At 44.5% G+C, this 16,357-nt stretch overlaps 1 protein-coding gene across 1 annotated transcript; it reads right to left on the reverse strand.

The window, feature by feature from the left end:
* Window positions 1-1,801: 1,801 nt before the first annotated feature.
* LOC130110258 (cystine/glutamate transporter-like) lies at window positions 1,802-10,928 on the reverse strand. The gene is made up of 12 exons (XM_056277296.1): window positions 10,726-10,928; window positions 7,117-7,243; window positions 6,910-7,025; window positions 6,654-6,779; window positions 6,431-6,530; window positions 6,115-6,159; window positions 5,903-6,026; window positions 5,716-5,819; window positions 3,437-3,533; window positions 2,681-2,830; window positions 2,415-2,592; window positions 1,802-1,877 (listed from the first exon to the last, which is right to left on the reverse strand). Exons 1-12 carry the CDS (start codon window positions 10,916-10,918, stop codon window positions 1,813-1,815), a joined length of 1,425 nt encoding a protein of 474 aa, XP_056133271.1. The 5' UTR covers window positions 10,919-10,928; the 3' UTR covers window positions 1,802-1,812.
* Window positions 10,929-16,357: the final 5,429 nt, after the last annotated feature.

A 16,357-nucleotide genomic window follows, 5' to 3' on the forward strand; every position in this document is an offset into this window, starting at 1 on the left:
GTAAAGAAAACACACACCATACAATCCGAAATCTGATGGCATAGTGGAGAGATTCAATAGGACACTTATTGACCAGTTGGCAAAGACATGCTTGTCTTGTGAAGGGGAGTGGGACCCTTTTCTGTCGCAAGTGGCGTTTGCATACACCAGCGTGGACGCTGGTGCTGTACGCTTAGACACAGCCTTCAGTCAGACGACGGACAACAACCGGACAGCGAGCAGAAAACAGAAGAGGTACTATGACACCAGGCTACGTCACACCCCGTACGAGGTCAGGGATCTGGTCTGGTTAAACGATCCCACGGAGAGCCGCCGTAAACTAGCTCCCCACTGGACGGGGCCTTACCTGGTAAAAAGAAGAATAGACAGGGACGACGAGGTGGGGGTCACATATCAGATCAGTAGCCCCTTTAGATGAGCCCTCTCCAAACTATGGCATGAGTTTCCCCAGTTAGTGTTCGTTCACTATGACAGGCTTCGGAGCTACAACCTACCTGTGGCCTTTCCTTTGGAGGGCCTATCAAAGACTCTCTTTGCCCTTTCCCCACCTGCCACACTGCAGGGGGATGCTGAACGCACTAGCCCTGTGGGCTCATTCGTTCCTGACACGGACATGGACTGTGATTTTGCACCGGACACTGATTCGGTTGATTTCCCTGAGTCTGCCCCACCTAGGTTCTTTCGGGCTGGGAGGTCAACGCGACCCCCTGTGCTGGGTTGACTGTAACATGTACACATGTTTAGGTGCTTCTTATTCCTCGTGTTCAAGTGAGGGGTAGAGTGTGTGTATATGGGGTAATTCGCAGTTATACTGATGTTTTTTTTTCAGGGTTTACTCAGATGGGGTCTGGGGTGTTTGCTACTTGACTGCCTATTTCATGGCCGGGTTATGTGAATGGGGTTTACATGCGCCCTTTCCCCCCCCTCCCAGGGTATTCTGTTGACAAGCATGCTGTACATCTTGTATTTGTTTTTAGTTTTTTTTTACTGATGTGTGGTTATCTGTTTGCATAGAATTGCATTGTGCATAGAAATGTGGACATTTCTTTCAGTAAAGGGGGACGGGATGTATGTAGGCGCTGAATTCTGAGTTCTGACTGAATGATGATGCCTGGAGTAGGTTAGTGCAGGCTTGTGACGTCAGAGTTGCGACAACAGTTGTGGTTTGAGATTTCTCGTGGTAATAAACGGAGAGTTTGTGGGTACTCCAAAAGAGTATAAGTTCCTGAGTTTTTGTCCAGTTTAAGAGAATATTCTTTAGTCTATACACCTCAGACATTACATAATGGTTTACTTTGCATGTTTTATTGATAATCTTTTGGGTTTGCTCTTCTTTTTTTTTTTTAATCACACTATATGCAGGAGTTAACGAGCGTAATGTTTCACTTTGTTTTACCTTGCTCGGGTGATTTTAATAAGTGTACGGAGGTGATATTTCAGCAATCTAACACTAAATACAGAGAGCTGCATCCGCATGGGTAAGGTTTTCTTAACAAGGGTTGTATAGCATGGCTATCATTTCTGAGAGCTCATTCTGGTTCAGGGAAGCCAATTTAATCAGTTGCTTTAATAAACTTTTAAAACTTCATTTAAGAATGTTCATGAATTTTTTTTCACAACGGCGTCATTATTTCAACAACGAAAGTCCGAGTCATGGAGAGCTTTAAGATATGCGAAGAATGATGAGGAAATCCAGTTGGCAGCTGACATATTCCATTCCCAGTGGTGTGAAAATCTCACTGATGTTTAAAATGATTTACAGTGTAGATCCAGGCAGCTGCCCAGTATGTGAGAAGGATGTCTCGGGGGTCTTCAGTATGTACGGACCTCCTGTTGAGCCACCTCCAGTAGGATCTGCAGCTGCTCGCTGCAGCCATCTAGAGATGTAGGGGAGATTCAGAGATCAAAATGTAAAGGGGTCCCCACCTCTGCAGTTTAAACAGCATAAACCTGTTTCCAACTATTTAACATGCATCATATTTGATTTTCTTCCAAAAGGATATCGCCGGGGAAAACAAAACTATGAAACACGCTGCCAACTGTTCTAATGACGTAGCATGATGGCTTAATCTCTTGTTTAATCAAGCTGATATGTTTGCTCTATCTTAAAGATATAGAAAAATTACCTTAAAGGTAGACTGTAAAAGTGTCAAACAGCAGCCTCTAGGCAAATGAGCTTAGAGGCCTAGTTATTGGCTGTTTATAGCCCAAAAAGCCTGCCATTCCAGGGAGGAGCTGCTGGTGCCACCCAACAACAACAGATGTTTTTTTACAATTATGAAATGGAGGCCACCGTTTCACACACCATTTCATATTTTACCTTTAACCTTGTGTTTTTGGTTTTGTTTTTCTAAATTAATGTGGATGTGATGGGGGTAACTCTGCCAAGCTGACACAATCAAGGCGTGACTCACTGAAGATGCGTCTCCATCTTGAAGGCAAGCAGTAGCGATAGATTGTCAGGTAGTAGACTGGGACCCCAGTCAGTGTCAACACACAGCCGCACCCCGTGTTCCAGGGGTCCGAGTACAGAGACAGGCCCACAATGAAGAAACACACCACTGTGAAGATGACCGCGATGGCCAGAGGCACCTGTGTGAAGTAAAAACAAACATGTAATCCATGTTTTTCAGGGGGTAGATAGATCATTTTGCCACATTGAACTTGCAGAGTTGGTAACCTTAAAAGGTCTGGGGTGGAGGGGGAAGCGGTAACGGTGGATGAGCATCCCCAAGGTCGCCAAAGCAATGAAGAACCACCGCGGAAACGAGGCAAAGTTGATGAGCTGGAATATCTCACCGGTAGCTATCATCACCACCGCCAAGGGGTACTGGAGGCAAACAGGTTGATAAAACTAGTCAAAAACTGGTGCTCGATCTGTCCACCTCTGCACTGTAGGTCATGACATTTTTTTGCCTGCGATATTGGAAACCTCTGTCATGAATATGTACCAGACAGCATCTCTGAAGAGTCCATTTCTAATAATTCAAATTCAATGACCTTTTTTTTTTTTTTCCCCTTTTTCTCCCCAACTTTACTTGCCAATTACCCCACTCTTACGAGCCGTCTCGGTTGCTGCGCCACCCCCTCTGCCGATCCAGGGAGGACTGCTGACTACCACGTCTCCTCCGATACATGTGGAGTCGCCAGCCACTTCGTTTCACCTGACAGTGAAGAGTTTTAACGCGTGGGAGGATCACGCTATTCCCCCCTGAACAGGCGCCCGACCAACCAGAGGAGGTGCTAGTGCAGCGACCAAGACACAAACCCCCATCCGGCTTCCCACCCGCACATACAACCAATTGTGTCTGTAGGGACACCCAACCAAGCCGGAGGTAACGTGGGGATTCAAACTGTGATCCCCGTGTTGGTAGACAACGGAATATACTTTTTCAATGACTTTTAAAGTAGAGAGTGTGTCAGGGAAGTATCCCACCAGTAGTAGCACAGCAGGGAGGGGTGTGTGTCTGCGGATGTGGATCATTGAGAAGAGCGCCGGCCAGTGGCCTTCTCTAGCCCCCACAAACAGCATCCTGTAGTATGGACAGTCAGGCTGTTAGAAAGTGGTTTCAGATTCAAAGGACGGAGTTCAGACTCGGGCTGTGCTCATACCTGTAATCTGGTTCTGAATCTATAAGAATAAGGAATAAGACATTTTGCTGAATTTTGCGTTTGAGGACTGACAGATTAACTGGTAACTCATTTCATGGCCAGTTTTGGTAATGGTGTGTCCTGCAACAAGACAGACGCAAAAAGCCTGCCAGGATTCTCCAAAGTGTTTGTGTTGCGTTGTTTCATGTTACAAAATGAGTCAATTGCAAACATGTTCATGAGCACAACTTTCTATATATAACTACAACATGACATTTTGTTAAGCATACAACAAACACAGAGAACAGACATTGCGAATAAGAGGTCATGTGGATAGATGGTGAGGTTAAACGCATCATTTTCAGAAATCCCAGCTATTAATTTTGCATCATTTCCTGAGTTTGGTTCTGGTAGCATTCAAACCAAAAACAGCTTGGCTCAGCTTGGTAACACATCAGTTAAATTGAAATCACAAACAGACTAGTCCACATAGCAATGAACTTGATGGGGGTGAGGGAGCAACCCCCCCCCCCAAATGCTTTCTGAGAAGACAAAGCTAAACAGGCTAGGAAAATTACCGCTGACCCCTCTCATGTCCTGTGTTCAGAATACAAACTGCTCCCATCAGGTGGACGCTACAGGGTGCCTAGTAAATACGGGAAAATATATCTGAATAGGTATAAAAACTCTTTCATCCCTCTGTCAGTGAATCTCCTCAGGGCATAAGGAGGGGGTGAAATGAGGGGCTGTGTTGCACATATTTGAATGCACTTTTAGCCCATTTCCACCGATGCAGTGCCAGTGCCTAAACCGGAACCCAAAATTGCTTGTCCAAAAGTTGGAACCACTGACGTCAACGGCTATGGGAGAGGCTACCGTAAGAAATTTGCCGCCATTTTGATAAAACATATTGTAGCGAATTTGGGGGGCAGTCCGGGAGACCATCGCCACAGCCGGGACGCGAACCCGTGTCTCCCGCTCCGCAAGCGACAACGTTAACCAGTCGACTAAAGGGTCCGACCCGTTAGTCAAGGACCAACGTGTCTACTTATCCATGCACGTTACACTAGCCCCCTCCTTTGGGAAGCGCGTCCTCGCGCTTAAGCATATCAGCTCCTTCACGCCTCAGGGCGCATACGCTTCCGATGGCCTTACGGTCGCTCCATCCCACTTCTGACACCAATGTAGCGAATTCAGGGGGCAGTCCGGAAGACCGTCGCCACGGCTGGGACGCGAACCCGTGTCTCCCGCTCCGCAAGCGACAACGTTAACCAGTCAACTAAAGGGTCCGACCCGTTAGTCAAGGACCAACGTGTCTACTTATCCATGCACGTTACAATATGAACGAATCTAAATAGCGAAAGAGAAAACATGTGCGTCAAACAATTAACAACTACTTGTAATTGCAGTTGTAATGCATCTGCATCAAAACCATTATTTGGCTAACAAACTCTAAAATGATACCTGCCCCGTTGTCTGGAACACACTCGCCATCTGTTATGAATGCTGATTGCGGTTGCTACACGCAGGCAACCTTCAAATGCAAGATGTAATGATTTTAAAAGTGAATTTATAAAAAGCAAGCAAAGCACATGCATTCAGTCCATCATGGGGTTTTTTTTTTCCCTCCATGGAAATCACCCCTTACTTCTGCTACGTAATGTTCAGTTCTCAAACCTGCAGGCCGGTTCTCAAAAAGCACCAAAGCAGAATTGGCTCCGCACTGGCACTGCCCTGATGGAAAAGAGGTATATATGTCTGCACTTGTCTTTGCGATGCACTTTGTCTGTTACTGCACTATATTGTGTGTAATTTTACATCCAAGACAAATTTCTCTTGGGACAAATAAAGTCATCTTGAAAACAAACTGCCCTTCAGTTTACGTAGAAGTGGAGCGAGACCCACCAGATGACCTCACGGATACTCAGCCAGTGTCGTGAGGTCATCTGGTCCATACCAGAGTTCAAATGACATCGTTCATACCTGCCCAAGTAAAACGGACTAAATGGACAAAGGCGAAAGAGTTTGTTTAAACCGTACCAAACATGTTAGGTGTGAACACAGCCTATTTCAATGCCTCTAGTTCATCTCTAAATCTCACTGTCAAATCCGTGGCTAGTGCACCTGGGTGAGCCAAAGAATCCACCATTCAATGCCCCGAGACAGGATATGGCCACTAGAACAGGAATCACAGATGCCAGCCCTTGGAGTGCACGGTCAGCAAAAGTCTGAAGAGACAGAAACACTTCATAAGAAAGACATCGCTCTGATAAAGGGTTGGTTCCACTGACAGCTGTAGCACTGTACCGACCATGGCCACCGTGTCAGACACCAGCAGCTCAGCAGGAGTCATCATGGTGTAGTAGGCCACATTAACAAACACATAGAGGACTGTTACTGTCACCATGGAGCAGATGATGGCCAAAGGGATGTTTCTGATGAGAAGGAGCACACAGACGGATACAGTATAAAGTGTGCAGAGTAAGATAGCTCTTAGCAATACGTTGTCTGGAAATAACATACCTGTTCGGATTGACAACTTCTTCCGTGACAAAATTCAGATAAAACCTGAACAAAAGCAAAAGCCACATCCATAAAAATGGCATACAGTTATGATTTGGCAAGACATCAATACAGTATAATGACTAATAAATGTCACTATCAATAAACTGTTCTCATTTTACAGTATGTTTGGCTTTGGTGCAATTATTTGTATGCACTGTTGCTGATGTTGATTACATCGTTTTATGTTTTCAGTTATTCTGATGAAAAATTTAACTTCTGCAATAAAGACTGAAGCTCTTTGTGAAGCAGAAATTAATTCTTTCTGGACACTCACCATCCACCATAGGCATATAGACCACTATAGAAGGCCAGAGGCAACCTATCCAATGTGATTGATTCAACCTCAAAACCATTCTGGAAGTTTTCTGTCCTTCCTATGCACAGAGAGAGATAATGTACAACTAATATAAGGCGACAAAGATGCTGATACTGTACACATCAACTGAATGGACCTTAAAAAATACTATATCGCTGTTTTTACTAGTTCTTCCTCCCACCTTTGGCCAATGCAATGACGCCAGGGATGATGATGAGGATGAGAGCAAACACCTTTATGAACGTCAAGGTGACCTGAGTTCGAGAGGCTGTGGTCACACTCCAACAGTTTATTGCCACGACAAACGCTGCAGGGAGACAACCAACGATATATTCAAGAAATCACACACACACACACACACACACACACACACACACACACATATATATATATATATGCTATTGATAGGAAAAGGCAGGTATAGTGGTGCCACTCACTCACTCCCAGGATGCTGACCAGTTTGATAAGCACTGTGGGAGCAGCACAGGGCACAAAGAATGGCTCCACCACATAGCGGCCAAAAGCCAAGGACACATATGACGCCACTGATGGCCTGTGGGATCAAATAAAAACCATGGAAAAGCTCTTTAGTAGATGGCGTTATTTGACCATATGTCTATAGTATATAATTGTAAGTTACTGACCTGATGAATAAGAACTCCACCCAGAGTCGTAGGAAGGCAGGCAGGGGTCCTAGGGTCTCCAGTAGATAGGTGTAGTGCCCCCCTGACTTTGTAAAGGTGGTGCCCAGTTCAGCATAGCACAAAGCCCCTGAAAGAACCAGCAGCATTTCACATGAGTTAATATTGCCGACATAAAAGTCTGGAATCAGGTTGCATTCATGCACTATGTGTTTATGCGATATGATATGTCCTCAATAGGGCACCAATTAACAATAATTGTATTTATATAACACTTTTCGAAAACAATGTTACAAAGTGCTTCGAAAAAAGAAAAAAAAACAGACAAGGCAAAAATAAGAGTAAGACCAAATAAGTAAAAGTATAAATAAAAACAAATATTAAACATTTATAAAAGCATAGAAGGAAAGCGAAGAGTTTTCTTCCAATTTATTGTGAAGCCCAAACTTGACAGATGCGACACTAATATTGTCGTTTGCAAGGCGGCTTCCTCCCTGGAGCGGGCCAGCAAAAGCAGGTAGTACATATAAAATAATACTCTCATCCTTTTCCTGCATAATGGCTCCAGAGCCCTCTCCACACATTTGGAAAAGGTGCATGGAGCCAGGGAGTAACCAAACGGCAGATGGTTGTAGTGATACTCTACTCCCTGGAATGAAAAATGCAGGAATTTCCTGTTATGGGATTATGGAGATGTGAAAATATGCATCTTTCAGGTCTATGGAAGTGAACCAGTTGCCCTGGTGAACATCTTCCAATACCTGTTTGATCATCAGCTTGTGAAATGGTCTGTTCTTTATCGATCTGTTGAACAGAGAGATCGAGAATGGGCCTCATTCCCCCATATTTTTCGGGACCAGGAAATACTGGGAGTAAAAACCTTGATTTTCCTAGTTCCGGGGAAATGACGTCTTTCATCAGAAGCTCTTGCAGCTCTGATTGGAAAGCAAGGCAATGTTCCTGAGATGACATGATTGTGTGTAGTATCCCGCTGGACCACGGAGGGGGAGAGGTGAACTGTAGTGTGCTGCCTCTCATCCAACAGTTCATTGTACATATGCACTGCCACTCGGAGAAGTGTTCTGAGAGTGGGCATGAAGGACTCTGTTGCACTGCGGTTGCCATGTGAGAGAGCCAAGCCAAAGCCCTCGTCGCTGCTGCGTAGACTGGCGAGCTGTCCGGTGCAACCCATTGGGAGCTCGTATCGAAAGGGCTGGTTGGAACAATCCAGAAGCTGCATTGTGCACAAGCTTGCTGCCGGGGGTTGCCGGGGGGAGGGAGCGTGCTGAGCAAGGGCCGCGTCGTCGTAAGACTGCCCTTCAGGAGAGGAAGATAAATAAATTGTGTCTTGATGCATGCTCAATAATTCAGGTAAGGAAATGCCAGCAAGTTGAATCAGTTCATCTGGACACAACGTTCAGTGGGAGAAACGTTTCATCACTCATCTAAGTGACTTCGTCAGTCTCAACTGACTGCAGGTATCCCCATCCTTATAAACAATACAGTTGCATAAGAACCAAAACCAACCATCGGTTTCATAACCAACAGACCAAACAGATGCTGTCAAAGAGGACAACACAGAAGAGCTACCTCGTCAGGCCAGGACTCTGCGGTCTACACCAACCTGCAGGCTAGTGGCCACTCTTTCAAGGAGGACGTGCGCATCCTTGATAGGGAGGAAGCTGGTTTGGACAGGAAAATCGAAGAGAAGAGGGAATGACCATCCCATCTGTTGCCATCTTACAATGCTGTGATTGCAACTATTCCCCAATACCCTGTGAACGGTACACATGGCCATTGAAACTCTAGTTAATTGTCACCGCAATTTGCATATGAATCCAATCGTTAGTTTCGGTCGTTATGCAACTGTATTGTTTATAAGGGTTGGGATACCTGCAGTCAGTTGAGACTGATGAAGTCACTTAGATAAGTGATGAAATGTTTCTCCCAATAAACACTGCGTCCAGATGAACTGATTCAACTTTCTGTGATTAGTAGTAACCATTTTTTTTACTGATTGTTCTAATGAATTCCACCCATCCATCCAGCCATTATCCGAACCGTTTATCCTGCTCTCAGGGTCGCGGGGATGCTGGATCCTATCCCAGCAGTTATTGGGTGGCAGGTGGGGAGACACCCTGGACAGGCCACCAGACCATCACAGGGCATTGAAATAAGTCGTTGTCCTGCCTGTTTTGCGACAATATTTATTGAAGACTTCCCGTGCCAATCAAAGTATTCCAAATCGGTGCAACATTGATTATTCCATCAATTCTAGTAGTTCGATTCTAAAATATTAAACACCAGAATTACTGCTTAATAACTGTATGAGACTGATTCAATGAGACTGATTTAATGACTTATTTGATTATTCCATCAATTTTAGTAATTTAATTATAAAATATTAAACACCAAAGTTAATGGTTGATAAATTCACGATTTTATGAGACTGATTTGATAACCCTGTTGCATCCACAGAGTTGAGCATTTTTAGAGATTTTTCAAGGATGATATGCCTTTTTTTAAACCAGTGTAACACCTCCTTTGGTGTGTGAGTAGAATCGTGTTACTAAATGACATCGTTGAGAGGCTGTGAAACTTCAACCCTGATGAAGAAAAAATGTCAACACCTTTGAGAACTGCCTGAGAGTCCTTGAATATGCACAAGTAGAGACTTGTTCGTGTGCGTGCATGCATGCGTCTATGTGAGTGTGTGTGTGTGTGTGTGTGTGTGCATGAGAAGAAGCGATGGCAGGTTTCAGAGAGTGTATCTATCTTAATTGCAGATCAGCTGGATTTAGATCAGTTCAGGTCCTGTCATCTTCAGAGTTCAGTTATAATCAGCAAACACTGGTCCACTCTTTATAATTCTGAACAATTTAATAAAAATGTCCAACGTCATTGTCAGACAAAAAGTAGTTACCTCAGAAAAGTATAAACTCATAGAGAGAATTCTTTTCTTTTTTTGGGGGGCTTTTCTCCCCAATTGTACCCGTCCAACTACCCCACTCTTCCGAGCCATCCCGATCACTGCTGCGCCCCCTCTGCTGATCTGGGGAGGGCTGCAGGCTACCACATGCCTCCTCCGATACATGTGGAGTCGCCAGCTGCTTCTTTTCACCTGACAGTGAGGAGTTTCACCAGGGGGACGTAGCGCGTGGGAGGATTACGCTATTGCCCCCAGTTCCCCCTCCCCCTCGAAGGGACGCCCCAGCCGTCCAGAGGAGGCGCTAGTGTAGCCACCAGGACACATACCCACATCCACCCACCCGAAGACACGGCCAATTGTGTCTGTAGGGATGCCTGACCAAGCCGGGGGTAACATGGGGATTCAAACTGGCAATCTCCATGTTGGTAGGCAACGGAATAGACCGCCACGCTACCCGGACGCCCACAGAGCAAATTCTTATTGTCTTGCTAAACTCCCAAATAGCTTTGAAAATAGGCTGTACATTTTCATGGATTCTGAATGGCTGTTAGAATTGATCAAATCAAAAACAACAAGTCAATGGTTCGATCTCCCATGGTAGTAAGACCAGGAAACACACGGAAAATCCCATTAGATGTTTTGCTTGTTTTCAAGAAAAGCAAAGACAACTTGAGGTGTCTCACCAAACAGAGAGAGGATCCCACATAATGCCCACACCAGCAGAGAGAGCCCCACGCTGCCGCTGTTCATCAGGACGCCCTTAGGGGCGATGAAGATCCCACTGCCCACCACTGTACCGATGATGAAGGACACAGCAGGCAGGAGGCCTATCGTCCTTCGCAGGTGTACTGCCTCCTCCTCTTTCATCTCCTTCATCTCAGCCCCTTCTCCCTTCATCTTCCTTCCATACATTATTCCGGCGTGTTGTTGGGTATAGAGACAGAAACCTGGAAATACAACTCGGTGAGACCACCTAACTAGTTGGAAATTTGCATCTGCATTTTATTGTTTAAATAATCATAACTAAACAAACTTTATACTCACATGGACTTCCTGCTGGAAATGAAGTTGAAGATTACCCGCAAATGTGTGTAGTGTTGCAAGGGGGAAAAAAAGAGACGGAGTTGTGAATCTAGTCGACTCCCACCAAACAGAACCCCTCCCTCGAATGACCCGCATGTTTTTTCTACTCTCATTGGCTCTTGCAAATCCAAGCAGTATCCATGGTGACCCTTATATCCCATCCAGGCCGGGAACAAAGCCAGCAGTCTTTGAGTAATTAAGGCAGTTTAGAGGCCCAAAACTATGCCACGCCATACCGGTTTGTTTGTCCATTCCTCCTCCTCCCCCAATATACATAGCTAACTATACACAATATACAGAGTTAACTAGCTCAGGGCCTCACCTATCAACTCTACAGGTGCTTTTAGGGGCTAGAATAGAAGGATGCCCCCCACAGATGTCCCGACTGCTGATGAGGATGGACAGGATTACTTCTGAGCCTGCAGCCAAATGGACAGTTCCATTGGAGTCTTTGGATCTGCAAACATTTGAAAAAAGAAAAAAAAGAACATTTTCAAAAGTTGATCCCACTCTTCCTCAGGGATTTTGGACACTTCTGACACAGGAGAAAAACAAAAGTCATCCCCTATACATTCTTCAAACTGACACTACAAGTCCCTGTCCAACCACGTCTCTGTGTGTGTGTGTTTCTACCCTGGTGGGGTCCATAACCTGACGGTGTGGGAACCAATTTTGGCAATCAACAGAAAACAGTCTGCTGATGAAAAAGTTGTCCCCACAGAGTCGATTTTCACAACTCTGTGTGTGCCCCCCAGTGGAGATTAGTTTTCCTACAATCAAAGAGGGAACACATTTAATCATTAAACTGCCTTTCAAAGCGGGTTTCTTCTTTGGAAGATACTGAAGTAGACACAAAAAATGTAAGTTAATAACTTTAAGTGTAAAAAATCAATTGTAAATAAATAAAAATTCTATTTATGTAATGGTAAAACTGGCCTACAGTAGCAAGTAATGAGAGTCAAAATACTAAGGAAGAAAGAAGAAATGTGGGGAAGCCATCAGGACTACAGTAATTTCAGCCACAACCACCATAAACTTGTTTAATGATGAGATTTGTTGTTAGTTTTTGATTTCATTTAGAAAAGTTTTTGATTTTGTTATAATTCATACACTACCTCTACGGGTATCCAAATACCTACTAAAAATACATTTGTGTTTAATTTTTGCTCTCTTATTAATAATAATATTTGAAGTCTGTTATACTCATAAACGGAATGATTTATATATATAAAAATTTGCAGTCAATTCTGGGTATCTGTATAAGGGAATTCCTAGGGGAATATTAAGTGTAATGAACTTTTAAATGCAACAGAACTATTAACTTTACTTATATCATGATATACCAATATTGACTGATATGAAAGAAATTACTGGTAAAATTTGTGACTATATCGCCCAGCCCCAATACACAGAAAACTGTAAGTCAGAGTCCAAAGGTCTGAAAAAAAGAGAGAAAAAAAAACCTTAAAAAAAGAAAAAACAAAGTCCCAGTGTTTCCAGTGGAGACTTCTGAGGGTGGAGACAAGGGCCAGATGAGGACAGCAGTAGTACACAGAACCCCACAAGACACACAAAAGCTCCTCAGTACCACAAGCCTTTAAGGGGGGATCCCTCACACACAGATGTGGGTGCGCTGCCATATCCTAAATGAACTGCAACTTCTATTTTGACATGGAAGGAAGTTGAGTTTAACAGTTCTCATGCATAGGTCACGAAGAAGAAAATATCGTTCACCAAGAAGAAGAAGAGGGGGGGGGGACCTCAAGACGGGAGTGAGTGCAGCGTGAGCTGCAGATGCATGCTAGTTGAGAGCCAAATAGTCAGAATTAAACTGAAATTGGAGCGGGGAGAGCTTCATCTTGCATAGCAGTCTATTCCCTTGCCTAACAACACAGGGATTGCCGGTTCGAATCCCCGTGTTACCTCTGGCTTGGTCGGGAGTCCCTACAGACACAATTGGCCGTGTCTGCAGGTGGTAAGCCGGATGTGGGTATGTGTCCTGGTCACTGCACTAGCGCCTCCTCTGGTCAGTTGGGGTGCCTGTTCAGGGAGGAGGGGGAACTGGGGGGAATAGCGTGATCCTCCCACACGCCAAGTCCTCCTGGCGAAACTCCTCACTGTCAAGTGTAAAGAAGCAGCTGGCAACTCCACATGTATCGGAGGAGGCATGGGGTATTCTGCAACCCTGCTCGGATAGGCAGAGGGGGTGGAGCAGTGACATGGACAGCTCGAAAGGGTGGGGTAATGGCCAGATACAATTGAGGGGGGAAAGGGGGGGGGGTTCTTCTCCTGAATCGCCACCTTGCCGTGGTGAAGTTTGCATGTACCAATGATCCCAAGAGCTATGCCGTCTGGAGCTTGGCTCCTGGTAGAGTAACCCATGGTGGATACGTCAATGGGGAGGTTCCAGATGAAGCACGATCCAACAAAGACCTCAACGGCAGAACTGGCGGAATATGTCTCCAGGTCACAACAAGTTATGTCAACGGACGGACGGATGGACGGATGTAACTTGATATGTACAACTCGAAAATTTTCATTGGTTTGCTGGTAGGTGCGGGTGAAAGTTTGTTGGCGGTTGTGTGCATGTCGTTGACATTTATCTATGGTAAATCTTGCAGGCATCGCAAAAAATGCCATTGTCAATAGCACACACCAACAAACAGGAAACTGGTATGACCGCTGCAGTAGAAACCGGTAGTCAGTGGACTACAGTTGCGCACACAGCCGATTGTAGTGGCAACTCAAGTTGAAATCCTTCATGGCTGATTTTTTTCTAGGCGCACTAGACACACAGGTTTGTCTTTGAAATCTGTAAAAAGTTAATCTGTTTCCCATCTTGCCTAGAAGAAACCATTCTCTAAGTCAAGTTTTCTGTTTTTGCTGCTCGTGTCTCTCCTCCCCGCGTGTTGCTGTGGAAGAGGCCGCCGAGACCAAGATGAGACCATGTTTCGAGGGAGCGCCCTCTATCAGTGGACAGTACAGTTACAATTGGGATCCGGTTTAAATGTGGTCAAATGGCCCGCTTGCTTTCAACGCCCGTGAAACCAACAATTTATTGATATTTGGAAATTGACCCGAGGACCGTACTGAGTGAGGGCTGCCAGTTGCCCATGTCTGATCCAAGAAATATAGACTAAAGTTCAACATGGTTAGAGATTAAAAATAAACAAACATCATATATGATTATATGGCAGACAAATCAGCTTCACAGAAGCTTATTCTAAAATCGAGGGTTTCCATGTGTATTCACTTTCCTGATACAAACTGAACAGTTGACCTTATAAATAAGACAATTTCCACAGCTGAACATATGAAACTCCTTGCCACCCTCAAGTGCTGCGCAGTCTGTTTGTAAATGCTGACAAGATGGTAAGTAAGTTAAGTAAGTAATTTTACTTATCTATCTTATCTTTCGAGAGCAGCGACATCACAAAGTGTTTCACAGAGGAAATAAAGCATAAACATACATACTATAGACATAAAACACTCATCATAATCATCATCATCAGTTCCATAAATGGAAGCTGTAGGAATACAGCTGATGCCTCAACAGGTTGAGTCATCTTTGTGTTTCAGTAGGAGGAGTACCTGGTGGTCCCTATCTCCTCTCCAGGTATGGAGGGCCGTTGGTTCACAGAGGAACAAAGCCTGATCCACAGTGACACCTAGATTTCTTCTGGAGGATTTAATTGATGAGGCAAGAGACCCAAGACCATCCCTTACCTTAGGGACAAGAATAGAAGGGGCAGAAATGAGGATTTGTGTTTTGTCTGTATTTAGCGCTAAGAAATTATCTGCCATCCAGTTTTTTTATAGCATTTAGGCAGTTATTCAAAGCTGACAACTTGGCTATGTTTTCATGTTTAAATGAAACGTAATTGAATATCGTCTGCATAGCAGTTATAGAAGATACCGTTAAAGTGCCTTATTATCTGTCCAAGGGGAAGCATATACAAGGCAAACAGAATAGGACTAAGGACTGAACCTTGAGACACACCACAGTACATAGGTTCAGATGAGGAGGCAAAGCTGCCAACAGAAACTGCAAAACTCCTATCAGAGAGGTAGGAGAAGAACCACTGCAGGGCTAACCCAGGTACCCACCTACTGCCCAAGTCTCTCAACCAAGATATGGTGGTTCACAGAATCAGAAGCCGCACTGAAATCCAACGGCACCAACACCGAACATTCTTCTGCGTCACCATGCATCAAGATATCAGTCGAGACTCTAAGATCTGTTTCTGTTGAGTGCAACTGGTGGAAGCCAGACCGAACCTTATCAAATATATTGTGCGTATTTATTAGAGTTGTGAACTGCTTAGCAACCACTTTTTCTAAAATTTTGGTTACAAAAGGCAACTTGGAGATGGGCCTGTAATTTTGTGATAGAGAAGGATCAAGGTTTAATTTTTTTGAGAAGTGGCTAAATAACAGCTTGTTTCAACTGAGCAAGGACATGACCAGATTGTTTATTATGGAAAGCACAGCAGCACCGATAGAGCCAATGACATTTTAGAGAGATGTTGGTAAGATGTCAAAGGGGCAAGAGGAAGTTTTCATATGGTTAACCAAGTTAGTAAGATCTTGGGAGTTTTATTGGTGGAAAAACTCTCCAGTATTGTAGGCCAAGAGGAGCACGAGCTAGAGGGGGAAGGTGAAGGGAAAATTTTTGATCCAATGTCATTAATCTTGCCCACAAAGAAAGAAAGAAATTTGTTACATTCCTCACTTGAAAAAAATCAGGACAGCGGGTGATGCAGGAATAACAATATTACTAATAGTGTCAAATAAAACTTTGGGATTTTTTTTCATTTTGACATACTTTATTAATCCCCATGGGGAAATTCCTCTCTGCATTTAACCCATCCTAGCTGTGTAGCTAGGAGCAGTGGGCAGCCGCTGTGCAGCACCTGGGGACCAACTCCAGTTCATCTTGCCATGCCTCAGTCAGGGGCACAGACTTTACCCTAACATGCATGTCTTTTTGATGGTGGGGGAAACCGGAGCACCCGGAGAAAACCCACCACAGACACGGGGAGAACATGCAAACTCCACACAGAGGATGACCTGGGATGACCCCCAAGGTTGGACAACCTGGGGTTCGAACCCAGGACCTTCTTGCTATGAAGCGACAGCACTAACCACTGGGCCACCGTGCTGCCAATTGCACCGATTGTTAGACACAAGATTAGATAAGTACGTAGCTCTGGCATCCTTTACCATATTATT

Source organism: Lampris incognitus, chromosome 3 (genome assembly GCF_029633865.1).
Source record: "Lampris incognitus isolate fLamInc1 chromosome 3, fLamInc1.hap2, whole genome shotgun sequence".
NCBI classification, from domain to species: Eukaryota; Metazoa; Chordata; class Actinopteri; order Lampriformes; family Lampridae; genus Lampris; species Lampris incognitus.